General features: G+C 38.8%; 1 protein-coding gene across 1 annotated transcript in view; it reads left to right on the top strand.

Moving 5' to 3' along the window:
• The window catches only part of SCIN (scinderin), a 45,940-nt gene extending 41,103 nt beyond the window's left edge, over nt 1-4,837 (top strand). The window contains exons 14-16 of the mRNA XM_056484442.1: nt 969-1,046; nt 2,325-2,385; nt 3,139-4,837. Coding sequence (XP_056340417.1) covers nt 969-1,046; nt 2,325-2,385; nt 3,139-3,272 — 273 coding nt within the window. The 3' untranslated portion in view covers nt 3,273-4,837. The remainder of the gene's footprint in view (nt 1-968; nt 1,047-2,324; nt 2,386-3,138) is intronic.
• Nucleotides 4,838-19,645: the final 14,808 nt, after the last annotated feature.

Below are 19,645 nucleotides of genomic sequence, written 5' to 3'. Positions count from 1 at the left end.
AAATCTTATGAGAGTAGGAAAGTGTATTCTTCTAACAAGCTTCTAAAATACTCCTGGGAAATACAGTAATAGGAACCAACTTCTCTGCAGTTGTCTGCTGGGAGCTATGGACTTAGTTTTTATTTTAAATTCCCTCCAAATTCTGTGAAATCCCCTCTTTCTTGTAGCCTTTCTCTAGTAACTGAATCACCATCATTAGAGGTCCCAGAGGAGGCAGGTGAGACCACTTTGACTTCTGGCCTCTGTAACACAGGGTGGGGAAAAGGAATGTCTTTTTAAGCACAATCTGCTTATCTTCCTTTTAACACTTTTACATGACCACACATAGCCAAACCCTTGACAATCCTTTAAAAGTAGGAGCCATTGGCTACATTATTCTCTCTTCTTGTACAGAATAATATTAAACCACCTTTCTATCTTCCTGGAAGAAGCAAGCACTCTGCCTTTTCTTTGGGGACTAATCCTCAGTGGCTTAGTCAACTGTACTGTCCCATAGTCAAGTGACTGGGAAGCTTGGTTGGGTGTGTATTTCATCTCTGAGCTCACCCACTGCAAACCAAAGCAGTTCTTTTCCTAATTAATGAATGTAAGCTGCATGAATGTATCAGCTGATATCAACTTGGTTGGTTCAAATTTCCCTGTCTCCTTCTTCTGACAGACCTCAGTCCCAACTTTACAGTAGTCAACAATTATCATGTAGATCTTTGCCTCTCCTGAGGATATCTTACCAATTCTGAAAAACAGAGCTGATTTTATAGGACATGCCATTATGTGATTTGTTTCATTTCAGAGAAACACCCTTAATGCATTCATCAAATCAGTTTAGGGTTTGACCCTTTAGGAGCCAAAAGGATTGTTCATCTACCTCTGCACTTAACATTATAAAAATAGGTTAGGTCTTTGCAAAATTTTATGTCTTGATAAATCATTAAAAACAAAAAAACGCCTTTAAAACATATCCTTTCTAGATTGAAGAGGTCCCAGGAGAATTCACTCAGGATGATTTGGCTGAAGATGATGTCATGTTGCTGGATGCTTGGGAGCAGGTGAGATGTGTACTTGACCACTGCTTTATGTGATAATCAAATCACATAGTTTGTAAGATGGGAGGAACAATCACCTTGACAGAAAACAATTTTGTTTTCTTTAAATTATACCAAAAAAAGCTATACTTTTCAAGCTATATAGTGGTGCTGGTTTTCACACATACAATTGAATTTCCAAGCATAATGTGAGACCATGGCAGGCACTTCTTATTTAAACCAATAATGGAGGCTGCAAGAGAATAAGCCCCAGCAGTGTTTTGGAAAGGTTTTCAATAGTGTTCTTGACTTCATCACAAAATTGTATTAATTATTTTAAAAGTTTTTGCATTAAATGTGTTTAGAATTCACTAAATTCTTGTAGCAGGAGCCACCTACAAAAAGTCCTAGTAGAGAAAGGGACCAACACTAGATAGACACAAAAATTTCTTCATACTAGAAAGTGAATGAAGGGTGACAGAAATAATCCCCATCATTGCCCAGTTCACTGAAAACTGAAAATGTGGAGAGCTTTTTGAGTGACAGGCAAACTCACTGCAGATTTAGAGAACACATCTGTTTCTCACAGTATGTTCTCTCTACCCTTCCTCTCCTCTTGGAGGGAAAGAAGAGAAGGACGATGCCCTATTTGTCTTCCTCAGCTTAACCCTTAAGGAACAAAAGGCTGAGGTTTTTGGAAATAAGAAGTAATGTCCATGGTTCATGTGAAAAGGAGTGATGGGGGGTGGTGGGGAAGAGCTGGGTGGAAAGTAGTTGGGACATACCAAGTCAGATAAGAAGTCTTGGGACATGTAGCTATTTTCCAAGCAAATCCTGGAGAAAAAAAAGGTGTGTAGGGGATTGCAGATCAAGGCTCTGGTTGCTGGGTTTTTCAGTTGGCTACCTAGCAGTCACCTAGGGTAGCACATTTCACAGGGCACAAATGTTGATGTGCACACAGAGCTCAAACCAGAGACAGTACTACTACCTGCACCCAAAGAGCAATTTCCTTGTAAAAGTCAAAGATACCTATGGAAAAGGTAATTAGAGATCCTTTCATCAGAATGAATAAAGGTCTGGCCTTCCAGTGTCATAGAAAGCAGTGAGATTTCAGAGGGCATAACTGCACTTTCTCACAAGGGAGAAAAAAACACCAGTTGTGGTTTGTGAGAGCTCTGTATCTCTGCAGTCTTTTCATAGCATGTATTCTTTCTCCTAGAGGAATCAACTATTTTGTACCTTACCAGCTGTACACAATATCCTTATAGCACCAGGGGAGTTATGTCTTTCCTCTGTTTGCAGGTTTTCATCTGGATTGGGAAGGACGCTAATGAAACTGAGCGACAGGAATCTGTTAAATCAGGTAAATCAAATCAATGGCAGATTTCTGAGTGAAGTAGCATCAATATTACTTAACAAAGGGGAAAATATGATGTAGAAATCTAATTATGTTTACAGTGTCTCAAAGTGTTACTGAGCTTATTAGGATTTAATACAGGAGATGTGCTTTACATATGCAAGTCCTTATAGTGCCACCCTTCACTGAGTTAAATTTGTAGGAGGAAATTCCAATTACAGAATAAACAGAACAAATCAAGACAACTTATGTGGCACATACCTCCTTGAAAAATCATGTGTCATCCTTGGTATGACTTCATACAGCTGAGCTATTCTGACAAAGTTTGTGCTGAAAACCCTTGCACGTGTTTCTCTGGAGCAGCTAGGGTTACCTGCCTGTGTTTCCATATGTATTGATGTCATGTTGAGATGTCAAGGGAAACTACACTCACTGGCTTTTACATGGACAAAATGGGAATGAAGCTTGTGCATCCTCACAGCACCAGCAAATGCTTTCTTCTGTTTAAGAGCCAAAACCCAGCTGTATGGCAACAAACTGCTCAGGAAAGCAATCCCTCTGTTTTAACTTCATGGAAAATTCCTTCACTGCCAGCTGGGAAAAATCAGCCTTTACCTGATCATCTCATTGCCTTTGAAATAATTAATTGAATACTGTATTATAACAGCCCTGTGTTCTTTCACTATGTCTTTCAATGTATTTTTTATACCACAGGAATGAACTAATATATTCCATGTTTTATTTCCTCTCTGTTTTTAGCCAAACGCTATATAGAAACAGATCCTTCTGGCAGAGATAAGGGAACCCCCATTGTAATTGTGAAGCAAGGGTATGAACCCCCCACATTCACTGGCTGGTTCCTGGCTTGGGACTCAAACAAATGGAAGAACTGATCTCTCCAAGGAGACCCCAGCTTCATGCCAAAGGATTATCAGAGCCTAGCTACTTTCTAGTATTTTTAAGCATAAACTTATGCAACAATACCATGCATTTCCTGAGCTTTGATGTTTTTCTGTGAATAACCTAGAAATTCTTAGCACTGGAAAGGATAAATGATATTTGTAAACTGGCCAAATGGGGTGAGTGGGACTTTTCTAGTGCTAAATACAGAAAGTGCTACCAATTTTTAATCTTAAAAGAAAGAAATAAATTTTCTTTAATTTACTGATTCTTTAAAGAGAAGCTGTGGGTCAGTTCATTTTAATGTGCTAAAATGGACCAAATTCTCTCTTCACTTAAAAATCCAAATTGATGCCACAGAAATTCCTTCAGATTAAGGTCAAGATAATACTGTGCAGAATTTGGCCTGATAGAGGAATAAAACTATCCATTACAAGGAAAGGAATGCACCTGATTTCATTACTAGGCCCACGTATTGTTAATCTCATTGAAAATTTCAGATAATGTCTGATGCTCAGTGGGAGTTGTGGCTCACAGGGGGCAAATAATAAATGGATATTTGGAGAAAGCTGGGCTTAACATGTTTGTTTACCCTGTTAATACATATATGTGTGGAGCTTTAGACTGAATACTGTCAGAATGTGAAATCAAGAGAGGTTTTTTTGAGGGACTGTCTGGTGTATTGTGATGAGTTCTGTTAGATTTATCTCTGAACCAGCTCCAGCTCCACCAGGTCTTTTTAACTAAAGCTTTTAAACACGTTGTAGTGCACTAGTGCTTTGAAGTGGAAGCAAAAGTAACAGCTTTGAAAACACATACTCTGCCTTAACCAGATTGCTCTCAAGCCATACTTCACCTCAGTTGCCTTACTCAGCAGTACTCACTTCTTCTTCAGCATGCAGACTGTTCACCTTGTCAGGTGCAGAATGTCTTTCCAATTTTGTATGCAGGTGTTAGACAAATATCACACACATCAAAAGCAAGGAAACCCTTGGTTTCAGTAGCATTTCTGGGAATTAGGAATGTGAGTGTGCACCATGGAATATGGCCTTCTCCTTTCTCTCAGGCACACTAACTTGAGCTTTTTTTTATTCTGTTGTATTTAAAAGTATGTTTTCAAAGTGGCTTTTATTTGTAACTTAGCCAGAAAAAAATCTGCTTAAGGGCAGTGGTAAAACTTCTTTCAAATCTTTAGCACTGCTTTGATCACTTATCCAGTAATGCTTGTTTTAAACAACAGTTTGTACAGCTCGATTGTAAACCATACCAATGTGGCTTTTTAATGACAGCATTTCAGCAGTTTTATTATTCTTGTAAGTTAGATAGGAAAGTGAAATTTTAGACATTTTTGTATATTTTTAACATGCTTGGGATTTTAAATCAGGGTAATGCAAAAGAATGAATTTAGTCTAAGCTTATAATACTGATGACAAAAGAATTGTGAAGCTAAGAGCTTAATTATACGAGTTAGCTTTAAACATTTGTTTAAATGTCTGCTAATATAGTTGGGCTGTATGTGAATGTAATTTCATTTAAAATAAAGTTACAAAAACCAGTATTCTATATGCCAAGCTGATCTTCCTCTCTCTGACATATTGTAGGGCAGTGCTTCCACTGGCATCTAGCAAGACTTCTGAAAACCTAACCTTCCTTTTAAATGGACAGTGCAGTGAGAAGTTACTTGTTTTGTCTTTGGTGCCATTTTACCCAATGGAAGCTTAACTCTTCTCAACAATTGACAGTTACAAACCTCAGTGAAAATCAAAGAACTAGGTGCTTATTAGATTATTTTAATCTTTGAGAAAAAACACCATTGTTATTAATCGAATTCTCTGGCTTTATAACTTTTTGCTTGCAAAAATAATTGAGTACAGAAATAACTACTTTATAAAATAGGAGGAAATAGGTTATGTTTGTTTTTAAAGGATACATCTTGCTTTTTATTTGGGACAGTAGATAAGATGTCCTTCTCCTGCTGGAAGGAGCACAAAGACCCTTTCAATGCCTCAGCCACTGAGCAGCCTGTAATTATCTGATTGTCATCTTCAACACATACATATGATTCTTTTCATTTTTAAAAAATAACAGTTATAATAGCTTCTGAGTCAAGGATTAGACAAGATTTGTCCTTCTTGTACATAAACATCTTCTGGGACACTGAGGGCTCTGAACTGGCACAGTCTGCCAGCATATTCTCCAGCTCTGTGAAAGCCTCTTTTCAGTTCCCTCACACAAGACAGAGGAGCTTTTGTGGTCTCCTGGCCTGGGCTTTTGAGTTTGTAATACATTGTTCTGGCATGTTGATTACTGATGTTGAGAAGAGCATTGAGAGCTCATAAGGGAACAGTGTTCTCCACTGGGCTTTAAGCACAACAGCTGCTAGCAACATTGTTCTTGGGTTTACTTGCCAGTGAGGAAGTTTATTTTTCATACGTATATCCACTGTACACACAAAGATGTATTTCTTTCTCAAGAAGAAGAATGAGAAGGAGACAGGACAGACAGGATGGACTATGAGGGCTTAGAAATGTCAAAGATTAAGCTGTTTACAAGAAAATACTTAAGCACCTAACTTTATGAATACACATATCAAATCTGCCTTGTTTTTATAATAGAAAAAATTCTGCAGATCTGTGTACAGTCAAGTTGAGTCAAGAATAAGCTATGTCTTGCAGGATTATCACAGAGCAATAGTATGCTCACTCTACTTGTAATGGCAAAATTAGAACCTGATTTAGGAGTCTCATTATGCTACTACAAAACAGCATTCATGTTCTATTGGCTATAAACACAGCATCATTTTTCATCTTTATTTCATTGCGAGAGAAAGGTGTTAGGAATCCTTAGAACTAACAGGATGTCATAGTACTACATAGTATTTATATTACATAAAATATCACAATCTTAGAAGTATAACTGTAGATTATGCACAGGACAGAAGTCAGCTCCTGGAATCACTGCTCTAAATAGCCATTTTGACCATAGCACATAGTGCTACATAAAATTAGATCTGCTGTAAATGATTATGTTAAATGCAGCTAAATTCAATTGAATGGTTTGATTTCTTGCCAGTGCAGCTTCAACTGCAGCAAGAAAATGCTGGTGATGGGAGATGGTAGACAGTACTCTCACAAGAGAACTGAGGAATCATACAGAAAATGTTTTGCTCACTAGACTGTAGCAGGAGATGCTCTCAAACATCTTTAGATATCTTTACAGGCTATAGGAACACTTCTTGTTACGAACTTTTTAATATTCTTTTAGTCTTCATTTTTACTGAATATAAAAGAATTAAAAAGAAAAAATTGGCCCAAACAAGGTTATTTTTTCTGTGGACTGAAATTCTTCTTCAGAGTTGACTTCATTATAGGAATGCTTCAGAAAAAACCTTCAAACTTTGCTTTAGGATAGAGCTGCTTCAGCAACATTTCGCTGAAATTCAGCCTTTATGGCTTAATTGAGCCAAATGCAAGTATTTAAGCCAAAAATTATTATTTAATAAAGCCAGAGCTATATAATACTTTGCTGACTCTACAAGTCCTTGCATTTTCTTTTTTTTGAAGACAATAATTTTGTCTTTAGATAAAGAAATAGTACACTTTTCCCTTCTTATGGCTAGCAGTTCTGATGCTAAAATCAAAGGAACTTCTGAAAACACAATCAGATCTTTAGTCTGCTACAGGTCCTTAATGTCTAATGCATCCTCTCTTGACCGGCCTAAAGTTACTTTGACCTTCTCTGCCTATTGCCCATTACTTTATGTTAAAAATTAAAATAATACACTCACCTCAATTAAAGCTTCCAGGGTGCAAGGAGGAGAAGGGCTGACCAATGGGAACTGGGAGGCCCACCAGGGCATAAAATTAAGGGATGATTATTTTGGCTCTTCTCCCTCTGCTTGTCATTTTCCTTTTCACATTAAAGCATATTTGCATTGCAGGGGAAAAAATAGCCTCTACAGAATAGAATATGTAAGCTAATTTTTTTTTTTTTTAATAATAGCAGACAGAGTTATTCCAGGAGGGCAAGCAGAAGGTGAAAGCCTGTATCAGATTTCTTCCTAAACACATCCACACTTCCACCCTGTGAGTGTTCTCTCAAAGGGTTGTTATGAGTGTACTGAGAACCACAACAATGTATATTTTACCATCACAGTTAATCAGTCAGCAGTGAAATTTGGGCCTCCATGCACATGAAATGAAAGCATCAGGTGAAAGCATTGATTTTTATTGTTAAACTGCAGATCATTGCCTCAAAAATTAGCTGCATGGAGGCAAGCAGGGGAGACTGCAACAACCTGAACAGTATCCCACTGAAAGGCCGAGACACACATTTGCTTTTGCAGTAACAATGATTTGATTATTTTAAAAAAGCCTCTTGACAGGTGCTGAACAGCTCTATTTGCTGCTCAACAGATATCACAGAGGTGACTCAGTGTGATTTAGCAGCATTTGGTTATAGGAACATGAAGGCTGGATGCAATCAGGTGATTTTGGTTCATTTGCCCAACAGTTCACCATGCTTTGTGTTGTCTGATACCCTTGCTACAGAACAAGCAGCTACAGAAACAATTGTGATTACATTAGAACACTGATTGGAAGATTACAAATTTCCCTCCAGGTGTAGATTTTCACAGAGTGGTCTCAGAAAGGTCACAGGTTTCCTGAACTGGGCGTTGCAGCACATCAGAGTTCCCATTTAACCAGCTGAGCGAGCTGCAGATATCTCTAATCAAAGATTGCTGTCCTTCCCAACACTAACCTGCTACTCTCCTACTGTACCTGGGTGAGAAGTGGCTGTGAATGTCCTGCCAGCAAGAGCAGGCAAGATGCCCACTCTAAAAATCCCCTATCTCTTTCTAGATAGGTCCAGGCAGCATTCTGCTGTCCCATCCTAGCATCTGCAAATTCACTTCAGCATCCAAATAATCCCATGTGGGAATTCCCATAGTTTAAAGTGATCGTTTTTAAGATTGTGTGATGAAAGGTATTGAAAAGTTGTCTGATAATCAAAGTAGCAAACAGTAATTCTGGTACCTGTATTTCCTGTTGTCTGTGTGAAGTGAATCACTGAATTTCAGTCCTATTCTCTAATTATTAAATGAAGACTTCCTCAATTCCCTGTTTATTTAAGCTGCTCTGTCTCTTACCATGTGTTTGTACAGTGCTTGACCTAGTCAAGTCACTTCTCAACACTGTCATCTTGTAAGTACTGCTCATAATCCAGACAGCTGCCCAGGTTACTGGTGCCAGGCTGCACAGACTTGCTCAGAGCAGGATTAGCCAGGATGAGTGCAATGCCTCATCTTGTCCAGAGACCTGCTGAAGAATGGGTGCAGTTCCACCAGCCATGGCATTAGGGCAGCAGAGGAAGGACAGAGGCCTGCTCGACTGAGGAATAAGGCTTTTATGTTATAATACAATATAAGCTAAAATAGATCTCTCACCCTTGCCTGTTCAGCCTTGACACTCCATGAACTCCATGAAAGCTATAACTAGGGCTGTATTTGCATCAGGTCCATAAAAATTTCTCTCCATATTGGGAGCAACTGCTCTGGGGATTATAAGTATGAAGTGAAGATAAGGCTCTGCTGTGTTTACAAAGAAATAGCAAAGTTTTCAGGTGCTTCTTTACTTCAACTTGGAGAATGAAAAGATTTGCTTTTGAAAGGGATGGTATCTGTTGTTAAAGATACGAGGCCTCTCTGCAGTACAGCTCATTTTGTTTCTGGCAAATGTTGTTTTGTGGTTGACTTAAGGACTGTGACTGCTGATAATGTATTGGATCTTCCTTTCATTATTACTGAGTTATACTGGGTAACAGACATCCACTCACATGGCTTCAGTCCAGAGACTGAGCATGAGGAGTCCTGTCCACAGTCAAGGGTAGAACTGAGAGAAACAAAAAGTGCTCACTGACTACAGATGGAGGGATGAAGATTAACCAATTTCTTGTTCATTTTGAAGCTTTGGTTTTGCACTTAAATGTGGTCTCCATTCTTCAACAAATGTCTGCTGGCTGCTGCTGTTGGTTTCACACAATTTCAACCCTCTGGCCCAGTGAAAGCTTGGGGTTAGGGCCTCTGTGGTGACTGCTAAGGTTATCATTTTATCTCAACTCTGACTTATCACAGGTCTGAAAAACACAGGAACACATACATGCTTTATATGCCAGACTGCTGTGCCTTCAATCAATCCTCAGCAAGAACTCAAAGATGAATGATTTGCAGGGAGTGCAGTGATGCTAACTTTAAAATCCCTGTATCTACAGTTGTGCTGTGATGAAAGACTGCAGATATCAGTGTCCCTAAGCAGAAGGGCAGGGCTCTTTAAGTGACCCTCAGCAGGCACAGTCTCTCAGATTTAGTAACAAGCTTTCACAGAATGACCTATGGCTTCAGAGTCCTATCAGTAAACCAGGAGGAAGGGATATAACCATTTGTCCTCTTTAAAGCTTTCTCATGCTTCCTCTGAAGATTCAGTTTGGGGTTGCATCTACTCATGTGCTGAATGTATCGTATCTTTATCGTATACCATCTGAAATACAAAATCTTCAAAGCATGAAGACTTCCTTAAACAGATTCTTTCTGTTTACTATAGATTATTTTTTCCTCACATAAGGAGGTATTATTTGTTTGACTTTTCCAGGAGTAGAGAGGCCTTGAATAAAACAATTAAATTAGAAAAAAAAAATTTATTATGTTCCTAGTGTCTCACTGCTGCTTCAGCTCCCTACAGTCCTGCCTGGACTCTTAATCTTCTATCATCAGTCCTGGTAGAGGTGAAGAGAAAGATGAAAGACAGATGAAAACTGTAGAGCTTACTCTTGCAGCACTTCAACTACTGGCTCTTGCAGTATTGCCTCCATTCACTGGAATTCAGTAACACAACTAAAATCTCAGCTAAACAATCTGTTCCTCCACAGGTTTGTTTATTTGCATTCCTTACTTTGTTTAAAGCCTGCTAAGTAGTGTGCTAAGTAGTGTGCTAAGTAGTGTGGTGTGGCCATGAGAGCCAGAGAAGAGGAAACCTATATTCTGATAAAATACTGAAATACTGTGATGTCAACAAAAAACTTAAAAAATTATGCATTTAAAAATTAGTATTTTGGCAGAGTTTTGTGCGGGTTTACAATCCTAGTGGTAGAAGCTGTGCCGAATTCTCGGAAAGGCTTCTCTTTTTCAACATTATGGAATTGGAATGTGTGATGTGGTTTGTTTGAATCGTATTCCCTGGAAGAGGAAATAAAAAACGATTGTGCAGGGACAGGTTTTATAATGTCTTCAAGGTGAGTTTACTGTTGTTTCCCTCCAAGAATTGAAACCTAGGATGTGAAAGAAAGCTTTCTGCCTAACACCCCTGTGATTAGCTTTCAAATCAATTTTCAAGGGACTTAGCTTTTAACATTTAGCAAGCAGTAGGATTCACTGAAGTAATTTTGAGATTTACTGTTAACTTAAAAAGAAGACATGGTGAGCTGATAAGATTTTAAAAGTCTGGGCTACAGCTGAGCAAGGAGATGAAATTACTCCTCCCCACCCACACACTGTTTGTCTTCCCTGAAACATTCTTTCATCGTCCTCTCTTTGGTTTGTTTCTTCTTCCCTTTTTCATCTCATCATAAATACAAACCTGAGAGGGTTTGTATTATACATAAATACAATTCTATAATAGGGGTTGGCTTTCCTTTTGCTATAGCACACTGTAATAGGCTCAGATTTCACATTGAACCTCTTAAGTATTGTAACTGAGAAGAATAATTATTCCTTTTTTTTTTTTTTCCTTTTCTTTAATTTGGCTTAAGTTTTAGAAACTGCAACAAATAGCCAGTATTTAAGGATACAATGCCCAGCATTTCTCAATGGAAGAGACTGAAACCTTCATGCCACAGCTCAGGCTAGCTGGTGAAACTGTCCATGGCCCTGGGGGGAAAGACTGAAACTCTGTAGTTCTTATCACTGGCAGCCAAACAACTCTGTTTTGGCTTGTGAAAAATCCAATCTAGAATGCTTAGCTCTCATTCATATTCTGCTGACTGAAGTTTACTTTTCATACCAGAAATCAAAGCAAAGGAATATTTGCTCTTTCCATTCCCTCCTCGAAAGCTGATTTTTAACACCCTCTTGCTTCAAAATAAAATTTAATATATTGGTCAAAATCCAAACATGCACAGGGACTGGATGCAGTTGCCACACAGCTGGCAAAGCTGTAGGACCTGCTATTTCAGGGTTTGCATGTACTACACTTGGGAGTGCTGTTGTGTTGGAATGAGGCAAACACAGGTAAGTCCTAGTTCAAAACTCCTAGTGCCTGGGAAGTCTCCAAATGAAAAGCCACTCAGAACTATAACCATCTTTGCAAGCAAAGAATTGGGTCATATATAATTCTGAATTATATAAATTTAAATTAAATTAAAATTGATGTTTTATTTTGCTGGGCTGTATTAAGGATTTCACTGTGCACTTCAGATGCCTGTTGACTAAAAAGACAGGTTAAAGATCCAGCTAGTGACACACAGTTTTTCAAAACTCACAAATGCCTCACAACTATAGAGCTAAAATCAAGTGCTTGGGAAAGACTTCGGGTAGAAGTGAAGCAAGCACTGCAGAGAATGAGACCAGTGGACTGCACAGATGCTCAGTAGGCTTTACCAGTTTTCTCTGATTTGAAAAGACCAAGTTAATTTATCTGTTAAAACATGTTTTTTTTTTATTTTCTTCAGGAACATTGTTAATCTATTAATTAATATCATTAAAGATATTACAACTTTATTTGAGCTCAGTTATCTAAAATTAATGATAAATTGTTTCTTTCTTCAAAAAATAAAAATAAAACCCTCCCCTCTATCTAGGGAGCCAGCAGGTCTCTGTTTTCACTCATCTAAGAAAGAGATGCTTTCAGAATGCCAGAGAATAGTTAAAATCCATATTATTTGTTCTGTATGTGACCAGGAGTAATAAGCAGCATTCACAAGCTCCTATCATTAGGAGCACTGATAAATTACCAACAGTGGTTGGAGAACATCAAACAAATTCTTTGTGGTGTATTTCGTTGTCTCAATGGGGACTTCTTTCAGCTGTTGCCTCTTGAGCACCAGGCTCAAGGAGCTGTGACATTATCACTGTACTACCTACATTATTATACACTAAAGCAGAGACTTTAGATTTTTCACAGCCCTCCTGGGAGCTTAGGCATATCTCCCATAAAATTTTATTTCCATACAGTGCAATCTCTGTGAAATCTGTTTCTATTGCTGCTGTGCCTTTTTAGGAGAGATGAGCAACTGAATTTCCTCTTCAAGGTGTGCACTTAACTTGATTTACACAAAGTTATTACAGACCAACAGCCTGCTTGTTCTCACAGTGAAGCTGGTATATTCGATGGGCATTATCTCTCAGTTGTTGCCAAAATGGTGAGAACACATCCAAGAGCCAGCTGTGCACACCACAAAGGCACAGGTTCCCTGCTCCAGCCAGCCACAGGAACAGGCCAGTCCCTGCAAAGTAGTGGAGCTTCAGTGCTTTGTCTGTTATGACTGTCTTTGAAACGCACTCATGGCAGGTTTCAGTGCACTGTATTTGGCATTTAAGCATTTCATTAACCATATGCTAACTCTGACTCTGTGAACTGAGTGCTGTGTGCTTCCTCCTGTCCTGGCACTTCCTTTTGGATATATGCAGCACCTGAAGAACAAAGCATAGCTTTTAAATAAGTAATTGTTGCAAGCAGATGGATTGTTAGGAAATAACTGGCTTAAATGAATGTTTCATCCCATGAACACTTAGTCAGAAGCTTCAGTCAGAACTTGTAACTCTTTTTTCCACTACAGTAAATCAACTGAGATACAAATTTATCAAAGAAAAGCCTTCTTTGTTCTGATGTCCAAGGTCTGTTTGTTTTTCTTATCTATTACAATTCCAGCAAATGTCAGCACCTTTATACATGTTAAACAGTTATACAATATTTATAAAGTTCTTTAGAAAATAAAAATATTTAACAGCAGTTTTTTCTTTCCTTCATTGTTACTCTGTGCTAGCAATATCTCAAACAGCAGTAGTTATTCTACCAACATTTCCATTATTATTCTGAAGCTGAGAAAATACCTTCAAATATTAAATCCATCAATACAGGGGCAAAATAAACATGTTGCTCTTATATTTGTAATTGTAGTGCTTTTAATCTTCTTGCAAACTGCTCTCATCATATTAAAAATTTTTAAAAACTCTGCAACCCTTTTCAAAGGAAGCAATATCAAAAGACAGTAGCTGATAACTGAAATCTCAGTTTGATAGAATTTTAAACTGTTTAGAATCACCCTGGCATACAAAAATAACCAAAAAATGCCCCCAAAAAACCAAACACCTCAAAAGTGCCCATGGCTTTTCTGGGGGAAAATAAAAAAACTGGGGGAAAAAAAATATATTGGAAGCCATTTTCTTAACTGGCAAGATTTTCGAACAGTAGCATTGAGTAGCACTGCATTCTCAGCAAAAGAGTGTGATGACTCAAGTCAGTAGTTCCAGAGGGAAAAAACCCAATAAAAGCAAAAGTGCTGTCACAAATCTGGGGTAGGAGGTGGGGAACCTGCTGCTGAGATGAATGTAAGTCTTTGATCAGTACACAACCATCGAAGAAAATGTGCAAGCCAAGACTTGCTCGTTTGTAGTATCACACACTGAACACTGGAATTGCTCATGGTGCAGAAGTCTTACCTCACATAATAAAGAATTAAAGTAGGAGGTATTTTGTCCATTTATTAAATAAACATATTTGCTGGGGGGTTTTTAGCAGCAGCTTCTTAGTGAAGTGGAGGCAGAAACCAGGGGATCCTGAAAAAAAACCAAAAACAAACAAACAAACAAAAAAAAAACCCCCAAAAAACCCCACAAAACAAAATAAACAAACAAAAAAAACCCAAAACGCTTTTTTTCTATTCTTTAAAACTCCCCATAACAACTCCTGTGTCTGGATTTGGATTTTGTGATTATAAACTCTGTATCATATGAAGAGAGGCTCTATGCTAAACCCTTATTAATTACACTCTGCTATTAAATGAACACTCTGCAGCTGAGAGTTTTGTGATACAAGTCCTTAACAAAGAGATGCTGTTTGGGACAATCCTTCTGCTGTCCCACCCTATCACAGAAGGTGCATTGCTCGTACAACCCTGTGTACACAAAATGGTCAGACCATTCCCCATGTTCCACAAACATGGAGTCACCACCATTACAGCCATCCCATCGAGGATGAAATAACCAAAATTCATAGAGCTTGGAAGGCAGAGGTTACAATTTCAGTTACCCTGAGCCAACACTTGCTCAGTGTGACTAAGAACATTTATGAGTTAGTACAGCTTGCTTTCAGCTAACACACCTGAATAGAATTGAAGATGCAACAAAGCCAGTATCAAAGAAGAGGCTTTTTGTTTAGAGGCTTTTGTTAACCTGCTATGTGGCATTATGTTTATTTATGAAAATGAAAGTAGCAAAACATAGATGTTAGACCTCATGTGAAGATACGTATTAAATGACAGTACATTTAATAAACTGGTCTAATCAGAGTGGTAACTTAAATTGCAACACAGCAACTCCATCTCCTACTGCTCTAAGCTTATTTATTGTGAGGAAATAAATTAGATTTTCTACCACCAACTACTTTTTAATAATCAAAGCAAAGTCATGCAGTTTGTAAGCTATCATAAAAGAATTCAGCAGACGTAGCAAAGATGATAAAAGGCTTCTTTGTGCAAAACATTTTGTACATCAATTTAAGAGATAGTCTTAAAACCTCATGTGTTGCCATTTGTCAGCTATTTCATTCTTACTGCTCACAGTCAAGATGGTTCTCAAAATTCATGGTGAAACTGCTGTACCATGTAACAACTCAAAGCAATACTTTCAGAACCATATACCAATTCAAAGCAGGATTTTTTAGCTCTAATCTGAGATCTACGGTATAGTTGAAGAGACGTAACTTCAATTTTTGAATGTACAACCAAGCTGCAGTTGGTTACTGCAATTATAAACATTATTGCTTTTACACAAACATTAATACATATTAGCCCAGCCTAGGTTTGCCATGTCATTGTACGGAAATGCAACTGATTTTCTCTTTCATACACATTGAGAAATCTGCTCGATTTCCCCATGCAGCAGCAATAATTCATGGTGTGAGGTTGCTAATACATCTGTCTCATGAAGATGGGTTGTTGGGATCCCTGCTCTGTGATGCAGCTAGTTCCTTCCTATCCTTCCTTCAGCATTTGCTCATATTTGCTTCTGTCTTTTACTGTTCTTTAGTTCTGGCCATATCCCTCTGCATCTGCAGTATACGGCCTCAAGATCATTTGTCTGATGTTTCATTTTTCATTTGATTTGAATCAAATTTGCTACACACAACACGTGGTGCTATTAAAAAATAACTCTAAGGTGATTAGCTATTGAACTGGATAATAAATTCCATTAGCCTGTTCTTCAGAATGATGATATTTAATGAAAACAAAAGGAATATTGTGCTTATCTGGCCACAAAAATTCAAGCCCACTATCTTTTCTTTGGAAGTAATTTCTCATCTGCTGCATCACTAGATGTGGTTGTATAACAACAGTCATATCTACTTGAGTGGAATTTAACTTTAAAATGACCAGCACTAATGAAAGCTCTGATTTAATGTCCTGGTACAGTGAACCTCTCACGAACTGCTAGATTTAATTTCCATGACTTGCTATTTCCATATGAAAGACGATTTCTTGTGAAGAATACACACAGCCTTGCAAGTAGATGTTTGATGATCCTTTGCATTTTTTTTCTCTGGGCACTGTGAGACAGCTCCTGCAGTGAAGAAGGTGATATGTATTAACATGTAACCTAAGTCTCTGCTGGGTAATAATATTAAAATTTCCAAGAATCTTATCTTCCCACTGTATGGCAATTCTTTCTTGGCAACACTTCAACCAATTTCATGGTCCATATCCCTAATAAGGACTATCTAGGTTTCTCAGAGGCAGTTAATAATTGCAGCATTGGAAGCGTGACCCTCTCAAACCTTCCCTGAACCAAAATTATCCTTGGGCCATTAAGAAATTTAAAAAAAAACAAACAAAAACAAAATCAAAACAAAACAAAAAAAAAAAAACAAAAAAAAAAACCAACCAACCAAACAAACAAACAAAAAAAAAACCAAACAAAAACAAAAACAAAAACAAAAAAAAAACCCACCAAAAACAACAACAACAACAACAAAAAAACTACCATAGTGAAGAAGCTGCATGTTATGCAGGTACTGCTTCTTTTTCTTGAAACACAATGATTTGTCCCAGGTCCTGCCTTCTTCTGTGTGGGAAATATTTATAGCATATATGTAAGAAACCTATGTAGAAAATAATATATTACTATATACACTGGTAAACCACTGGTAAACTCGTATCCAGGAAAGGGGAGAAGGTTTTTAGCCCAGAGAAGCTGAAGTTGCAGTTGTTTTCATGAGCTAAGGAATGCTGAGGCAGAAAGAACTCAGATCTGTAGAGATTAGATAGGAAATGAGAAAAGTTATCAGTATGTGAAATTACCCCAACACAGAAATTAGGGACCTCCTTATTTTGCATTAAAAATTCTGCACATGGCTCAAGCCTTTCACCATTGTTTCCTCTTACATGTATCTTGCAGTTATTTTCAGCAGACATCTAAGAACAGCCCACTCCCCCCATTTAACTACACACTTGAAAAGTACACTTCTTTCTGTACACTTCCTTCATTCAAGACTTCTACAGGATAATCAAAGCCTTGCTTTACCCTTACCTTCAATTACCAGAGGTTGAATGTGTCAACTCTTCTACACTCCCCCTAATTTAGATACCATTACTCCATAACACCTGCCCAGTCTGCACGTTTGACTTCTAAAGTAGCATGAAGTGTATGGGAGGAGTTGATCCACTTGGATTGTTATTTAATAGCTGTTTTGCAGAAGTGCCTACAGGCATTAATTAAGATCAAGGTGCAAAGAAGACTTACAGTGAAAAATAGTCTCAGCCCCAGAGAGATCATAATTGACTTCATAGCAAGTTACAACAGGCAAATGTAATAAATTAACTGTAGGGAGTGTCCAAGCATTTTCTGGAGAGCATGGATTGTTTCCATGTATATATTTACAAATACAGGTACGCTCATGTTGTTGAAGATGTTAATTTCTGTCTAATCTTAAAACGACCTCCCTGATGACATAAAACTCTTTTTCCAAAGAAATGCAAAATTTATGAGATTCCTTCTCCATTTACTGTGTTGGATATGCTATACCTTAGAAAAACACATCTTTATCCCTCCCTTTTCAATAAAATATTATGTATTGACTGCTTTTCAGCAGAACAAGAGAACAAGATGCATTTTATGTTTAAAATCAAAATACCTTCCATGAGGGTAGGATCTAGCCAATACCCACTCTCATGGAATTAATTGTAAAATGTATTATTAGGAAGCTCTGTTAAAGTTTGAACAGATCTTGGTAACAATCAGACATGAAGACCATAATAGGCTTATTTTTCTATTAAAAATAGGGGATAGTTAATTTTGGAGGTGGAGATAAAGGTCAATTTGATTTATTTCAGCTTGTCAAGCTTTATGAATAAATCTATTATCTGCAGTAATGTTCCTTAATATGGTATTTTTAGCTGGTTTCCTCCCATTTTGAATTACTAAAACCATCCATGATATAATTAAGGCCCACTTTTCCTGCCACTATAGATGCTTTTTCTGCTTTTACATACTATAGACATACGCTGTGCAGTTCTTTATGTTTTCCAAAAGTCTGTAAAATACTGCCAAACCAGAAGCCTTACCAGCTGGCCTTAGGGGTAGTAACTTAACCCTCCTTTCCATAGATGTAAAATCACCTTCCTATACCAACAGGCCACTTCCTCTAAAGAGAATCAGCTGCAAGATCAGGATGTAAATAACTAACAAAGATAAAAGCTTTGAAATATTAATCTCAGATGTAAGCAAATTAGAATTTTGCTATTTTTAGTAGGACTAGAATGGGTACCTTAACACTTTAATAACATGAAACATTGCCTACAGCACACAGTGGATTATTTTTTTTTTTTTTGCTACTATATGTCCCTTTACTATTAAATTACTTCTATTTTATTTAGAATTGTCTGTTATTTAAAATATGGAGTACAATGCTTTCAAAGGGAGAAAAAAAGAAATATGATTGTCTGAATATTCTTGTAAAGTCCTCTAGACAAAAAGGCAAGACTAAAATTGAAAATGCCACTCCTTTTTTACTGAAGCCCAGCTGGTCGAAGTTTGGGTGGTCACCCAGAGAAGCCATGGATGCCCCATCCCTGGAAGTGTTCAAGGCCAGGTTGGATGGAGCCCTGAGCCACCTGGTCTAATGAAATGTGTCCCTGCCCATGGCAGTGGGGTTGCAACTAAATGATCTTTAAAGCCTCTTCCAGCCCAAACCATTCCATGATTCTATAACTGTGATACTGAGTACAGTACTGGACTGGTAGAGTAGAGTAGCACAACAGCTTTAGCTAACAGTTAAACGCATGCTTTTATCAACAGATTGCTTTATTAATTTTTTATCCAAGGGCTATAGATGATTTCTGTGGTATGCTGCAGTGATCCGGGCAGCAGTAACCACCTGTGGCATCGCCACAGCTGTGCAAACTGCAGCGGCGAAGTGGGAAGGGCAGTGGGAAGGAGCAGAACCGTGGTGCGACAGCAAGAAGGGCTGAGACAAATACTCCTGCAGGCCTCCCCTGACACCTGCATCTCTGGAAACAGGAAATGCAGAAAATGTGTTATCACACACTCCTAATTAGTTCTGGGAAACACTTCACTGCTCGAATCAGCCTGAGATATGAAAATGCAGGATCACTTAACATATCTCTGTGCTGTGGGAAACCTTTCTTGCAACCCGGCAGGTACCGTGGCGTGCTCACTCAGACCCCAGCACTGCCGCGTCCCTCAGAACGGTGTCATCCACCGCGTTATTCCCGGCCCCTTCCGCTCTGTGTCTCCGGTTTCGCGGGGCCAGGTCACAGGCGGACACAACACGCACGATGAGAGCGCAGAGCCGGGCCCGGGGCACTTTTGTTTAAGCAGCACCTCCGAGACCGCCCGTGCCGCGGGCGCGCCCGGGGCCCTCAGCGGCGCAGGGGGGCGCGCGCACGGCGCGCTCCCGCCCCGGCCGGGCCGCGCGCCCCCGGCAGCGGCGCAGGTGCGCGGGGCGGCTCCGCCCGCGGCCGGCAGGGGGCGCGCTGGAGTGACAGCGCCTCATCCAATGAGCGAGCGCTCTCCCGAGGAGGGGCGGGGCAGCGCGGGGCCGGGATGGAGTGACAGACAGCAACAGCGCCCAATGAGCGC

Source organism: Oenanthe melanoleuca, chromosome 2 (genome assembly GCF_029582105.1).
Source record: "Oenanthe melanoleuca isolate GR-GAL-2019-014 chromosome 2, OMel1.0, whole genome shotgun sequence".
NCBI lineage: Eukaryota > Metazoa > Chordata > Aves > Passeriformes > Muscicapidae > Oenanthe > Oenanthe melanoleuca.
This window is presented reverse-complemented; position numbering and strand designations above follow the sequence as displayed.